Below are 13,953 nucleotides of genomic sequence, written 5' to 3' on the forward strand. Positions count from 1 at the left end.
TGCTGTTGGGTTGTTGTTTTTAACGATCTTCTCTGCAGCTGGCATTTGCCCTGCAGCCCAGGCAGGTGCTGCTCCTGTGCTTCGACCCAACAGACATTATGCATGCATGCACGGTGCATGCAGAGGCAACGGAGGGCTCAGCCTGCCCTTCTGCCTGAGTCACCGGGACGTGTCAGAGCAGGGCTTGTTTGCTAACCCTGAGCCGAACAGCATTTCAAGAAGCCTCAGCTGTCTGCAAGCTGCTGCACACTCCCCCAATCACTCCCCTCACCCTAGAGACTGATAAAGGGCCCCCTCCAGCTGTTAAGACAGAAGTATATTCTGTGATCTAAGCATCCTGGACAATGATCCTTGTCTCTCTCCAGTGAAAAAAGGTGGGGAGTGGACGTAGGAACATTCCTTACAGAAGTCAGATCACTGGTCCATCTGGCTCTGTGATTTCTACACTGACTAGGAGTAGCAGTCAAGAATGAGAGCCAGTGAGATGTGTGGGTTAGAGCACTGGGAGACCAGGGTCACATTCCCACTTGGCCAGGAAGCTCACTGGGTGACCTTGGGCCAGTCACTTGCTCCCAGCCTACTGCACAGGATTGCTGTGGGGATTGACTGAGGAGGGGAGAAAACCACACATGCCACCTTGAGCTCCTTGGACAAAAAGGAGGGATATAAGTGCAACAAATAAATAAATTCCAGGCTGTGATCTCCCTCAGCCTAACCTGCAGATGTTGGGGACTGCACCTGGGACATTGAGCAGGCAAAGCTATGACCTTTCCCCAAAACGAAACAAATGCAAGACTCCAGTCGTCAAAGTTCAGGAAAATGGCCAATTTAAACAGGAACATTAGAAGCTGCCTTTTAATGAGTCAGACCAGTAGTTCATCTAGTTTTGTATTTGACAGCAACTCCCCAGGATCACAGGCAGGGAGCCTCTCCCAGCCCTACTTGAAGATGCTGGGGACTGAACCAGAGACCTTTGGCAGCCCCTTAATCTAAAACATCTTCCCACCAGCAATTCAGTCACTAGATGCTACAGCAATCCTTGACATCAGTTCTGTCCCCCATTTCCAATCAGGCAACACTATTGCAGGCTCTAATAAAACTAGCCATACACCGTCAGGGACTTGTACACCAGGTCATCCTCCAGCATGATATAAGCCACCACTTCAATATGGGCCCATATTAGACACTGAAAACGGCAACATTCAGAAACCAGTGGGAGACAACTTCCCTCTCCCAGGATACTCTGCTGATGACCTCAGTCAGCCACCAGGCTTCAGCATAAAATACTTCCAAAGGGAGGCTGCCAGGGGAAAGTGCTGAATGAGAATTGATCAGCAAATCTGATTCTATTCAATTTGGGCTTAATCAGAACTCCGGTTTTCTTTCCTACCGCAGGTGTTGAATTAGCACAGTATATAGCTGGTAACATGGTATTACTGTCAGTAACCGCTGCTGCAAAAAGGACCCTTAAGTTTGTCTAATTTTGCGACAAAGTTCACAAGAGCACATCTTTGTACTCTGCGATAACGAAGCAGCGAGTGAAAATAACACTGACCTGTTTTGCTCACATAGAAGGAAGGAGGGTGGATAACATTTCAGGGGAATCCAACACCAAAAAAAGAGTTTGGGCCCAGATCATATGGTGGTAGTGGATGCTGCCCCAGAAATTTGGGGGTGAAACCTTGGCAAGGTAAATAGGCTGGGGGTGACTGGGGGACTGCACAATGTGGGACAACAGCCCTATTCGGTGGGCTATAACTTTTTCAGTTATGTGGACTACTCTCCCCGGAGACACACAGCTGGCACTTACTTTGCTTGCTTTTTTGGTGTCGAAAGGAGGTCATTTTATGGCTCCCCCAAGGAGGATTTATTGCTGTTTTTACTGCAGTTTCATTATTAGCAGATTTTTTAAAATTACAATTTAATGCAACGTAAGTTTTTGAATTATTCTGTTTTTTTTATTATGGGTAGCCGACTTGGAACCTTTGACTGAAAGGCAGGGTGCAAACCTTTTAAAAATAAGTAAATGAAAGAAATTGTGACTGTCTGTGTTGAGGGGGAGGAAGAGTTGGGGTCAAGGTGAGCATTCCTAGAACAGTACTTCCCACCAAAGAGGGGCAGGGTGTAAAACAGAGAAGTCTTTGGAGTCACAGAGGCTGTATCTGTCAGTGCCTGTCAAGGCTCCTCTCTCTCGACAAGGTCTCCTGCCCTCAGCTTCCAGGAAAATGGGGAAGAAGGGTAGCTTTGGCAGGGGGCAGCTGGGCACAGCCCCAAAGAATCTCAACCACGTCGCTGTGTTTGCCCCATGCAAATCCAGCGTGCGTTCAGCTAATTCCTGGCATCACTGTGCGGATTAGGGTCCCTTCCGCTACCGCTTAAGTCAGGCCAGAGAGATCTTGCAGGTTGGGGTAGTGGGGGGAAGACTCCTGGCTGAGAGCTTGCCCCCCCCAAATCCATACTGATCACCCCCCTCCCCGCAATTCTCCAGAGTTCCTACCTTGAAGTTGCTTGAACCTGCCCTCCAACACGTTGGCATACTGGACTGCATTGATAAATGCGGCCGGGGAGAGCTCAGGAGGGGGAGAAGGACCCTGGATCACCTCCAGCAGTTCTGGATCAGGTTCATACATCCTTGCGGCTGGGGTACCTCCACTTGGACCACCACGGCAGCCCCCTGCCCACCCACCCACCCCGGAAAAAAACCAACCGCAGTTGGGCCCAGGTAGCAGGAAGGGAAGCTCCAGCGCCTTGATGTGAGTTGAGCGTTTCAAGAGAGTTTTGCTGCCCCCTTCCAGGCGAGGGCGGCAACCCTGGGAAATTTACATAAAAACAGGTTGGGTTGCTCTGAATGGTGTGTGTGTGTGTGTGTGTGTGTGTGTGTGTGTGTAGAGTACACTCACTGAGCCCAGGCAGACATGGAAAGGGGAGGGGAATGGGTTGGGCAGTCTGCCCACACACACACAATTCGATAGTCTGAAAAAACTAGCAAATCTCAGCATTGGGGGTTAGCCAAAGCTCTTATTGAATAGGGCTCAGGGCTCTACCCTCAGCTCCAGACCAGGATGGGTGAAAGGGGACTGTGGCTCAGGACTACTGGAACCTTTCTCTCTTCCCCCTCCTCACCTTTCTGATTCTGGAGCTTGCAGAGGTAAGTTTATAAAAAAGATAAGACAGGGTTGTATCCAACTAAAGTTGACTCCGAACCATATTTAGCCATGCCCGTTCATGTCAATGGGTCTACTAAGAGTATGAATAACATTGGAAACAGCCCATAGTGGGGGGCTGAGGTCTCTTCTTCTCTTGCTTGACTTATCCTTGACCTCCAGCCAGTGGCGTAGCGTGGGTTGTCAGCACCCGGGGCAAGGCAAGTAATTTGCACCCCTAACCCGTAGATTTGCGCCCCCTGACCCGTGGATTTGCGCCCCTAACCCTAACCCCCAGATGTTGCGCCTGGTGAGGCCGGCCCCCCCTGCACCCCCCACGCTACGCTACTGCCTCCAGCCTCAGGTGTGCAGTTCTTTTTATTTTTAAGATATCACTATGACATTTACATCCCTCTTTTCCTCCAAGGGCTCACCCTACCCTACCCCAAACATTTGATCCTCACAACAATCCTGTGAGGTAGGTTAGGCTGACAGAAAGGGAGTAGTGACGCAAAATTACCCTGTGAGTATGTTGGCTGAGTGGGCAGGATTTGAACTCTGGGCCCCCCAGGTCCTAGTCTGACATCTCTAACCACTACATCACACCGGCTCTTATGCATTACTTTGTAAAAGAGCAGGTAATAATCTCTAGTCCTGTTTTTGTCTCCTGTATTCTCCTGTATTTGGGAGACCTGGGTTTAAAGACGCCTAGAGCTATCCCATGGCCTTAGAGAAGCCCCTCTTTCCCTCTTTACCTGTTCCTCTTCCCCAATCTGTGAAATGGGGAGTGTTAGCTGGCCACCATAGTTTACGGTAGTCCCTAGAACTGTTTTATCTGAAGAACCCACAGGTGAAACAACAAGAATACAAAACCTTTTGAGCATGTGCAAAGTACCTTCTTCTGAGATGTGAGGTAGGATTTGTGGATCTGGGACTGTGGGTTTCTGGCCTTCATAGTAAGAAGCAGGTGATCTTGTGGGCACACAAGCGGGGAAGATAGCAAGCAGGGTAGGGAAGGAACAGGACAGCTGGTTTCCTAGCTATTCCAAAAAGGTGGGGCGGGGTGCTGGACAGGGACAGATGAGCTCAGCCAGCCGCCAGGGTCAAACAATGCAGGATTTGCATCCCATTGTCTGTTTTGTGTGGCTGTCAGGCTGGGCCGTGAATCCTCCAGGCCTGCCAGTACCCTTGTGGGGCCAGCAAAGTGACTCTTTTGCCCTATACCTGCCTCCCTGTTCCTCCCTCAGAAAGCTGTTTCTCCCAGTCATCCAAACAGGGACAAGCTGAAAAGGTCTAACGTGGATTCACAGTTTTGTTGTGTAAGCTTCTGGAGTTACACAGGACTCTTCTTCAGGTTAGATGTGGAAATTCGACAGTTAGAAGGCATGGCCATCCGCTGAGCTTAGTTGGGGCCTTATTCATCTGAACCAACCCTGCACACCAGAATGGGCTTTTCAAATGCCCTTCACATAATCAGCAAGAAGAGAACATCTCTGAACAAATGCAGACTGTCTACTCTCCACACCCAGCAAGCACAGGAAGCTTTTACAGGGTCTTAGGAGGACAGACATTCCAGGCCAGGCTACTGAGAGCAATGGGTGGTTGAAGCCTGCCAGTCCCCCCACCAGAATATGTTCTCCAAACTCTCCAGAACAACCCTGATTCATCTGTTTTATGTTTTCTTGCATGATAGTTCCCCACCACTACTTTGAACATCTCTGCTTGCAAAAGAGCTCTGTGGAACTCAAAGCAGTTAGAACGGCAGGCCACATTCACACTGTACATTGTAAGTGCTATGAGCCACAATTCCCAGAATCCCCTGTGAAGAGCCATTGTTGGTGAAACCACTCAGAACATTCTAGCTCTGTGAGGGGAATAGAGATCACTTCACAACTCTCAGCACCCTTAACAAGCGACATTTCCCAGAATCCTTTGTGGGGCCCTCCGAAAGCCATAACAGTTTATGAAAGGGAATCATAGTGCTTTAAGTGTACAGTGCGCATGTGGTCCAGGGTTTCAATCTCTGCTCAGCCACCAGGTGACCTTGAGCCGGTCACTGCCTTTCAGCCTAACCTACCTCACCGGGTGGTTCTGAGGGAAAATGGGGGAGGGGCGGCAGCCATGTAAACCACCTTGAGCTCTTTGGAGGGGAAAGTGAGATACGGATGTTGTTAAACGATTAAGAACAAAAACAACAATAAATTCCTCCTCCGGCAACCCAAAGCAATTTGACAAAGAAACAACTGCCTTGCCCTTGATCTTCAGCAATGACTGGAACTCCCCACACGCATAAAACACACACCCAGGGTGCCCCCCACCCGCCGCCGCCACCACTGGCTTCCAGTATTTCCTGCCTGCCTGGCCGCCCCACCCTGCTTGGTATCATCCCAGACTGTCATTAAGTGACTTGTTTACTGACTCTCCCAGGCCGCCTTTCCCTCACAATCCTCCCCCAGCCGTTAACAGGGCTGGAGACGCTGAGGTAGCGGCAGAGTTTAGCAACTGCAGGAAGCTGCTGGATACGAAATCAGGCTCTTGGTCCATCACCCAGCAGCTCAAGATGTGGGCTGGCAGAGGCTCTCGGGTTGGGGGGGGCATTTCAGATGGGGAGACAGCCCCTGCTGGAGATGCCATGCCATTGGGGATTGAACCCAGGACCTTCTGCAGATGCTCTGTTACTGAACTATGGCCCTTCCCCCCTGATGCTCATTTTGGGATTACTCAAGGCCATACTTGCTCGCGCTATCAGAGCCCAGGCCCAAGGCCGGCCTGCTGAGTCCTTGGTTTCTGCCTCCATATGGCTATCTCGTGTTTGCTGGCACTTTCCCCTTGCGGGTTGTGATAAATAATGATCCCAGTCCCTCATAAAGCCAATCTACCCTTTGCAAAAAAGGGAGGCGGGGTGGGGGAATCCCAGCGTCTAAATACAAATACACAAAGCAGAACCACGGGCAAAACACTACAAGTTGGAGGTCAGAGAAAGGGGCAGGACCAAAGGGGGGGGGGAGAGTACCCCTACCCCAGCAAAGTTTGGGGTTGCTTTTAAATGCTAAGGCAGAAATACGATTTTCATCAAAATCAAGCTGTAATGCTAAGCATGCTTACTTGACAGCGAATTAGGCTGAGATTTAATCCAGAGAAAATAAATTTAGGATGGAAGCATTCATTTTAAATCTTCGATTACTTCTCATTCAGAAATTTGGGGGCACCTCTGCCCCAAAATGCCCTGTTTCCTCTCCACAGCCCCCCCCCAACAACAGGGAACATTTTACATATTGCATCTTTGCTGTTATTATTTTGAGTGCTCATAATGATTATAAACAATTTATTTTAAGTGTTGGGAGCAGTTTTGTTCCATTGTATTCCTATGTTTTGCTAGTTGAACTTCTCTTGTATTGTTGGATAAAAATACATTGTTATATTTTATGGTAATTGACTTTAACTGTTTTGCAACTGTACTTTTCATCGTGAATTTTCCCCACTGAATCCAACTGTTATACCACAGGGTCACAAATGTGGCGCCCATAGAGGCCTTCTCTGGTACCCACGGGGCGCAACGCCCCCGCCCCAAAAAAACCTGGCTTGGAACAAGTATTCCATTGCAACCAACAGAACAGGATACACTGTGTGAATGGCAACAATTTATAGTCTGCAAATGTCCCCGTGGGCCCAAGAACATTGGTAACCCCTATTTTACATGATTTTCCATTGTATAATGTTGCTGTTTATGTGCCCTAGAAAAGTAGTATACAAATGAAAAGGCAGGCAGGCCAGTCTTACATAGTTTCTGTTCACTTCAGTAGGGCTTGTGCAAGGAGGTAGAGGACCACCCTGGGGCATTCTGCCCTTAGGGAAGGGCTTTAGCTCAGTGGTAGAGCATACAGCGGAACCTTTACTCACGTACGGAATCCGTTCCGGAGGTCCGTTCGTGAGTCGATCCAGGTTGCTGGGAGAAGCACCGTTCTGCACATGTGCAGACGGCAGCAGCCGCTTCTGTGCATGTTTAGTCGACAGAAGCCACTTCTGTGCTTGCACGAATCACAGCAAACCCAATATTTACTTCTGGGTTTGCCGTGGTCACAAGTCGGATTGTTCGTGAGTAGGGGCGGTGGTGAGTCGAGGTTGTACTGTACACCAATTCATAGAAAGGACAAAACAATATACAGTCATACCTCGGGTTGAATACGCTTCATGTTGAGCACGTTACTTCTGGGTTTCGTTGCTCACACATGCGCAGATGCTCAAAATGACGTCACACGCATGCGCAGAAGCGGCGAAAAGCGACGTGCGTGTGCACAGACATGCTGTCACTAGTTACGTTTGCTTCTGGATGTGAACGGGGCTCCGGAACGGATCCCGTTCACATCCCGAGGTACCACTGTACACAGATCAGCAAGCAAAGTATCAGAATTAATTAGACAAAACCACTACCAACAATTACAATCAATCATTTAAATCAGGGGTTTCCAAACTGTGGACCACGGGCCATTCAGGAGGTCCATCGTGTGTCTGTGGATTTGTGATTAAAGAGTCGGCACATCCATCACATTAAATGTTCATATTGCTTTTTAACTGTATTCTTATGGCTTTTGAATATTGTATACAATTTGAATATTGTATTACAATTTGCATTATATGGAATTCAAACTGTAATCCAAGATATAATAAATGTTGTTGTTGTTGTTGTTTAGTCGTGTCCGACTCTTTGTGACCCCATGGACCAGAGCACGCCAAGCACTCCTGTCTTCCACTGCCTACAATTAAAAATCATCCAGCACCTAGCACAGCACATTATAATCACTACAACAGGCAGAAAAATCATTAAGTGTCCTCCAAGACCCTCAGCAAGTAGTCCATGGGGAGGGGGGAGTTTGGGAACCACTGGTTAATAACTGGGAACCACAGATAAATAATTATAAGCAGCTAATGCAATAATGGCAAAAACATGATATATGAAATGGTTCCACCCCAAGTTAGTGGTTGAACACCCACACACCCACACCCAAATAGCAAGAGCAGGTGAAGAACTGGGGTAAACACACTGCAATTAGGAGTTAACAAAGGAAAGCTGTAACAAAATGCTACAGTGGGGAATGCTCCCGTTTAGCATTTCTGCCAGTGTGGGTGGTGTGGTTTTGGCCATGTAGTGGCACTCATCCCTGAACATCACCAATAAATGGAATGCCCTGCTGATATTCCTGTGGGCCGATGTCCCTGTCTTCCTTGAGGAAAGTACCCCCAAACTGAGACTTAGACTGGATTCATGCATGTAGGAGGTGCCTCATTCTTTGGAGCTGGTCTAAGCACAGCAGCCACCCACCCACCCAGCCAGGTAAACAGAAAAGCAAGGCCGTTTGCACTGGGAGCAAAGTGCAACAGGCAACCAAGAGTGACAGACAAGAGAAGGGAGAGAAGGAACACAGCTTGGGGCTCTTGGAGCCAGAAACCATCTGGATTCAACTGCTGCGTGTTTCAGTTTCCCCCAAGACAGAACAGTACAATCCTGCAGACAGAGCTCTGGGATTGGATCTGGAGAACCTCCCTTCCGCATCTCCAAAGTCTCTGCCACAGAAATTTTGACAAGCCAGCCTCACCTTCCCTATCGGACAAATGTGAGGAAGAGAAACCTGACTTTCTGGTGCTAGGTGAAAGAACAGAGCCAAGTGTGCTAGAAAACCTTTTCAATTAAAAGGAAGGAAAAGCACCACTGATATAAGTGATCAAAAACATTTTAGCAGTGCCAAAGAAGCTGTGTGAAATATGAGAGCCATGATCCATTGAATGGTGCACTGGAGCATGAGCTGAGTGCCTCTCCACAATACAGTGGTACCTCAGGTTACAAATGCTTCAGGTTACAAATGCTTCAGGTTACAAACTCCGCTAACCCAAAAGTAGTTGCTCTGGGTTGCGAAATTTGCCCTAGGGTGAGAACGGAAATCGCGCAGTGGCTGTGTGGCGGCAGTGGGAGGCCCCATTAGCGAAAGCGCTCCTCAGGATATGAACAGTTTTGGGTTAAGAACGGACCTCCAGAATGAATTAAGTTCATAACCCAAAGTACCACTGTATAAGCCTAGGAAGACTCTCTACCTAAACACCAGTTTGCAAGCCCCTGCAAAGGTGGAGAATATACCCATAGCTCTGTCTAAGGAGTTCCTTCCTAGGAACACGTGGCAGACTTAACATTCAAATCATCCTGTACAATGGTGTCACTCTGCCGTTCCAAAGGCTGCCTACAACTCCCATCATACTTTGGGGCACTGTGTGCTTGTTACAAGGCTTCCCCTTGCAGCTGCTGTCAAGACTATTCTGTTCCTGTGCTGCAACCACTATGACTCATTAACTTTGTGTGTTTTGGAGAGAAGAGGACAGAATGGCATGAAAGTTCAAGAGCACATGGGTCAAAATTTATTTTACTCCTTGGATACTTTCCAGTAAAACTGGACAGAAATATCTCCCCCACCTCTCCCCTTTTCAGTGTCCCTGACTATCAGAGATGCTAGGATTTTTCGACCTACTTTTCTAAAGTTGTCCTGCAAGTATTCCCTATTTTTCCTGGTTAGCATGAAGTCTCAATTCAGTTGCAGGATTTTATATTGTGTATCTGTTTGCCACCCTGGGCAACCTGAGGAGGAAGGATGGATATCAATTCAGTAAATAAAATCATCCTCATCCATTCTTACCCTACTCCTACCCCAACCTACATTTCAGCCTTCAAATGAGTGAACACAGTTGAGTTGTTAGCCTGGCTTGCACCTGCAAAGTATTGAGGGGGGACTCTCAGGCAACTTTAAAAAATGGTTTCTAACTTTGCTTAATTTTCCCACCATAAGGACCTAAGAGGACCCCTGAAGCTGGACCAGACCAAAGGGGGTTCATCTAGTCTAGCATTCTGTTTCTCACAGTGGCCAAATACGTGCCTGCAGGAAGCCTGCAAGTGGGACGTAAGGGCAAGAGGACTCTCATTTTTATATATAATTTCATTTTTCATTTTCAGCTTTTACAAATATTTTGACAAGAAAAACCTAATCTTTACAAATCTACTTTACCTTCCCCTCGACTTCCCTCCTTTCCTTTCTACCATTATTTATTTTATGCATTTTTCTTACTGCATCTCCAATTTTACAAAAATTTCCCTTATTTTCCCTTAATTGCTGCAAGAACACTCTCCTGACTGCGTACTCCAGTGACTAGTATTCGGAGTCATGGCGTTTCCAATCCTAGAAGTAATACACAGCCAGTATGACTAGCAGCCTTTGACAGCCCCGTCCCCCATGTATTTTGGGGAAGTACCATGTACAAATTTAATAAATAAAATAAAAATAAATAAGCCCACCCACTTGCCTCCATTTTATCTTCACAGCCACCCTGTGATGTAGATTAGGCAAGAAAAAGTTACGTTCTGCACATGCTCATTGCTTCCTTTGTCACAAGGCCAAACTGTCGCAATGCAAACAGTGCCAGGGAAGCTCAGCCTTGGCAAAACGACAAGCTCCCTGGCACCCCTTTACCTGCCAGTGCCTTGATGCGAGAGCGCTCGAAAAGCCGGGCCGAGCTGTTCTCATTGTCCCAGTCTTCGTCGGCCACTTCCCAGCGGTTGTTGATGTCATTGTACTGCTGCTGGATCTCCAGGCTGTCATAGTCGGTAGGGGAGAGGGTGCTGCTCATGGCGATTTCGGCAACAGGGCCAACGTCCGCCTTGAAGTGAAAGAGGGAACAGTGAGAGCCTTCAGGCACAAGGCCAACTCATACCTAACCAAGTATTCTTTTACCTCCATTCTAAAAAATGTATACACAGTGGTACCTCGGTTGTTGAACGTAATCCGTTCTAGAAGACCGTTTGGCTTCCAAAACATTCAACAACCGAGGCGCAGCTTCCGATTGGTTGCAAGAGCTTTTTGCACTGAGAGGAAGCCATGTCAGGTGTTCAAGTTCGAAAACGGAAGCATTTACTTTGGGGTTTTCACTGTTTGAGAACTGAAACATTCGACAAGGAGGCTTTTGGAAACCAAGGTACCACTGTACGTTGTCCTCTAACCACTTAGGAGCCACAGATCCTCAGCTTTCTTAGGTGACGTACACGCTATCCTGTTAAAGTACATTCAAACCACGTTCCTTCTCTCAAAGAATTCTGGGCATTTTAGTTTACCGCTCACTGATTTAAAATTCCCAGCAACCCTGATCAACCAAGTGCCCAATAAGATACCGATCCACAGGTCATTGACACAAAAGCTCTGCTTACATACTATGTAAAATAATGAAAGTTCACTCTTCCCCCTCCCTTCTTTCCATTTCCTCCCCTCTTTCTCCCCACTTCTCTTTCCCCCTCAACACCTGAATGCCATTGACCTGTAAGGAGGACTCTGCGATTTGAAAACAGAGACACTGAATGTACTTTGGTTACACGTGAAAAATAAAATATACTAAATCACAAAACTCAGAACTCTTGCAGGGGGTGGGGAGTACTTTGAATGTGCTTTAAAGGTATAGAGTGTACGCAGCCTTATAGGGAGTCACCTTATACCTGGTTTCTGTAGCTCAATTACACCCACACTAATAGCAGGAGCAGCTCTCCAGGGTTTCAGGCAGGCAGACTGACTTGCCTGGAGATCCCAGGGACTGAACATTGGGGGGGGGGGGACGACTTCTGACTGCAGCACAGATGCTCTACCACCCAACCACAGCCCTTCTTCCCCTGGTGTAGTATTTTCTACACCGACTCTATCCTGAGGACAGCTCGGTTGGTAGAGATTGTCAAATCTCAGGGTCATGGGTTTGAGCCCCACATTGGGCAAAGGATTCCTGCACTGCAGGGGGTTGGACTAGATGACCCCCATGGTCCCTTCCAACTCTACAATCCTACGATGCTTCAGGAGAGAAAAAGGAAAGGGAGCCTGAAAAGTTGCCTGCTAACATCTTGGGGGGATGGGGGACAGGAGAGTAACAGTTATAGCCTCTCCCAAAGAATCCTGGGAAGTGTAGTTCATTAAGGGTGCTGAGAATTGCTAGGAGACCCCCATTCCACCCACAGAACTAGAATTCCTAGAGTCCAGGGTGCGAACTTGAATAAAATATTGGGTGGGGTCCAGTAAGCCCCACTCCACATAATCAGCTCCATGATGTGGTGCACACACACCATTTGAATGGCAATGCCCATTATTGGTGGAGGGGGGGGCTTACTTCTATGGGCCAGATCCTTGAAAGGGTCCCTATAGGCATCACATCACATAGGTGTTAAGATCCATAGGAATCTTATCTGTGACCAACTGTAGGGAGAAAAAGGGCAGAGGAAGCCTGCCTTACACCACGTCAAGTCTATTCGTCTGCCTTGCTCAATTCTGGCATCAGATTTCCAGGGTCCCAGCAGAGATCCTTCCTACCACCAGATTCACTAATGGAACGGAGAACCTTCAACATGCAAAACAGGTGCTCTGCTAATGAGCTGCAGTTGCTCTCTCCAAAGGCCCTTTGTGCAGTTTTATTATTAATAGTAATTGGATTTGTTAATTGCTTGTTGCTCAAAGGTCTCCAAGCAACTTACATTTGAAAACATAAGCATAAATATGTTCGGTGGTTCTACTTGGGATAGCGTCAGTGAAGGTGCCAGGTGGATCTTACTGTTTCCAATCTCTCTCTCTCTCTCTCTCTCTCTCTCTGCCCCCCGCCCCGCAGTTAGGAAAAATGACTAAGGTTTCCTGAAACACCTTCCAGATGAACAGATTCATCACGTCATGCACCGCCATTTATCAGAAGCATCAGATGAAATGAACTCTATACCACAAAAGCTTATTGTGCCATATAAAATGTTTGCTCATCTTCAAGGTACTAAGGGATTCTCAGTTGCTTTTGCTGCAGCAGAGAAACACAGCTAGTCTTCTGGAAGCCTTTTAGAATGTGCACAGTTTTTTTAAAAAAAGTTGTAAAATCAGCTTTTGGCGAAGAGAGTGAGTGAGAAAGAGAAAATAGAGCTTGCAGTGATGCGGAAAATGTTTAAATCCTGCTCACAGCAGCCACAGCCAGCATGCAAAGGGATTTTTGTGGCGCTGCCACAAGTCCCCAAAGTTAGAATATTATCAGACGGACACACACAAACACAGAATACTCAGTGAAACTTTTAAAGGAAAATTCTCAAAATGCAACATAATCTCTGTGTGTGCATTCACAAATCCAAACATGCTTCAATTTTATCTGCACTTATTACTTTACAAAATGCTTTCCATAAGCCTCAGTGCATTGCCAGTAATTCTTTAAGCCAGGGTGGAGAATCTCTGGTCCGGGGGCCAAATGTATCCCTCCAGACCACTCTACTTAGCCCACTGGGCCACATCCCTCCTCAGCCACATCCCTTTGTCTCCAGGCTGCTCCCTTAATCAGCTATTAACCACCCCCTGGACCAATCCAACCGGTCTGCTCCTACTAATTTCATCAGCCATGATGTGCAGGAATCAAGAGAGCATGATGTCAGCCTCACTGCCAAAAACATTCTGCTCACATCCTTCAGCTGCAGCAACTGAAACTGATCCCATAATAAATTCTTTGATGGTGCACCAGCGACCTCCAATGGACCGGGACCAATTGTGGCATCCAATTCATCATGAATAAAAGTGATGTCGCCTTCAAAATGGCAAGCAAATCTCACACACAAGACTGCTTTCCTTGTCCGAACCAGCTAGTTTACTACTCTAAACAGCTCTGCTGGGCAATTCCCCAAGAATGCAGTTGACACCATGTAGCAGGACCGGCTGTGTGTTCATACCTGTTCGGTCAGACTGACTGCACTCTAGCCAACGCCCAGTCCAATTCATTGCCTGGA

At 47.5% G+C, this 13,953-nt stretch overlaps 1 protein-coding gene across 2 annotated transcripts in view; it reads right to left on the reverse strand.

Annotated features, from left to right (window-relative positions):
• The window catches only part of SPTBN2 (spectrin beta, non-erythrocytic 2), a 95,050-nt gene that overhangs the window by 48,175 nt on the left and 32,922 nt on the right, over window positions 1-13,953 (reverse strand). Inside the window, exon 3 of one of the 2 annotated variants that reach the window (XM_083716747.1) lies at window positions 10,652-10,838. In XM_083716747.1, coding sequence (XP_083572873.1) covers window positions 10,652-10,808 — 157 coding nt within the window. In that variant the 5' untranslated portion in view covers window positions 10,809-10,838. Of the gene's footprint in view, window positions 1-2,497; window positions 2,783-10,651; window positions 10,839-13,953 lie in introns of those variants that run through there. The other variant, XM_083716748.1, reaches the window with a different exon arrangement.

This window comes from Podarcis gaigeae (genome assembly GCF_964106915.1).
Source record: "Podarcis gaigeae genome assembly, chromosome: 16".
In the NCBI taxonomy this organism is placed as follows: Eukaryota; Metazoa; Chordata; class Lepidosauria; order Squamata; family Lacertidae; genus Podarcis; species Podarcis gaigeae.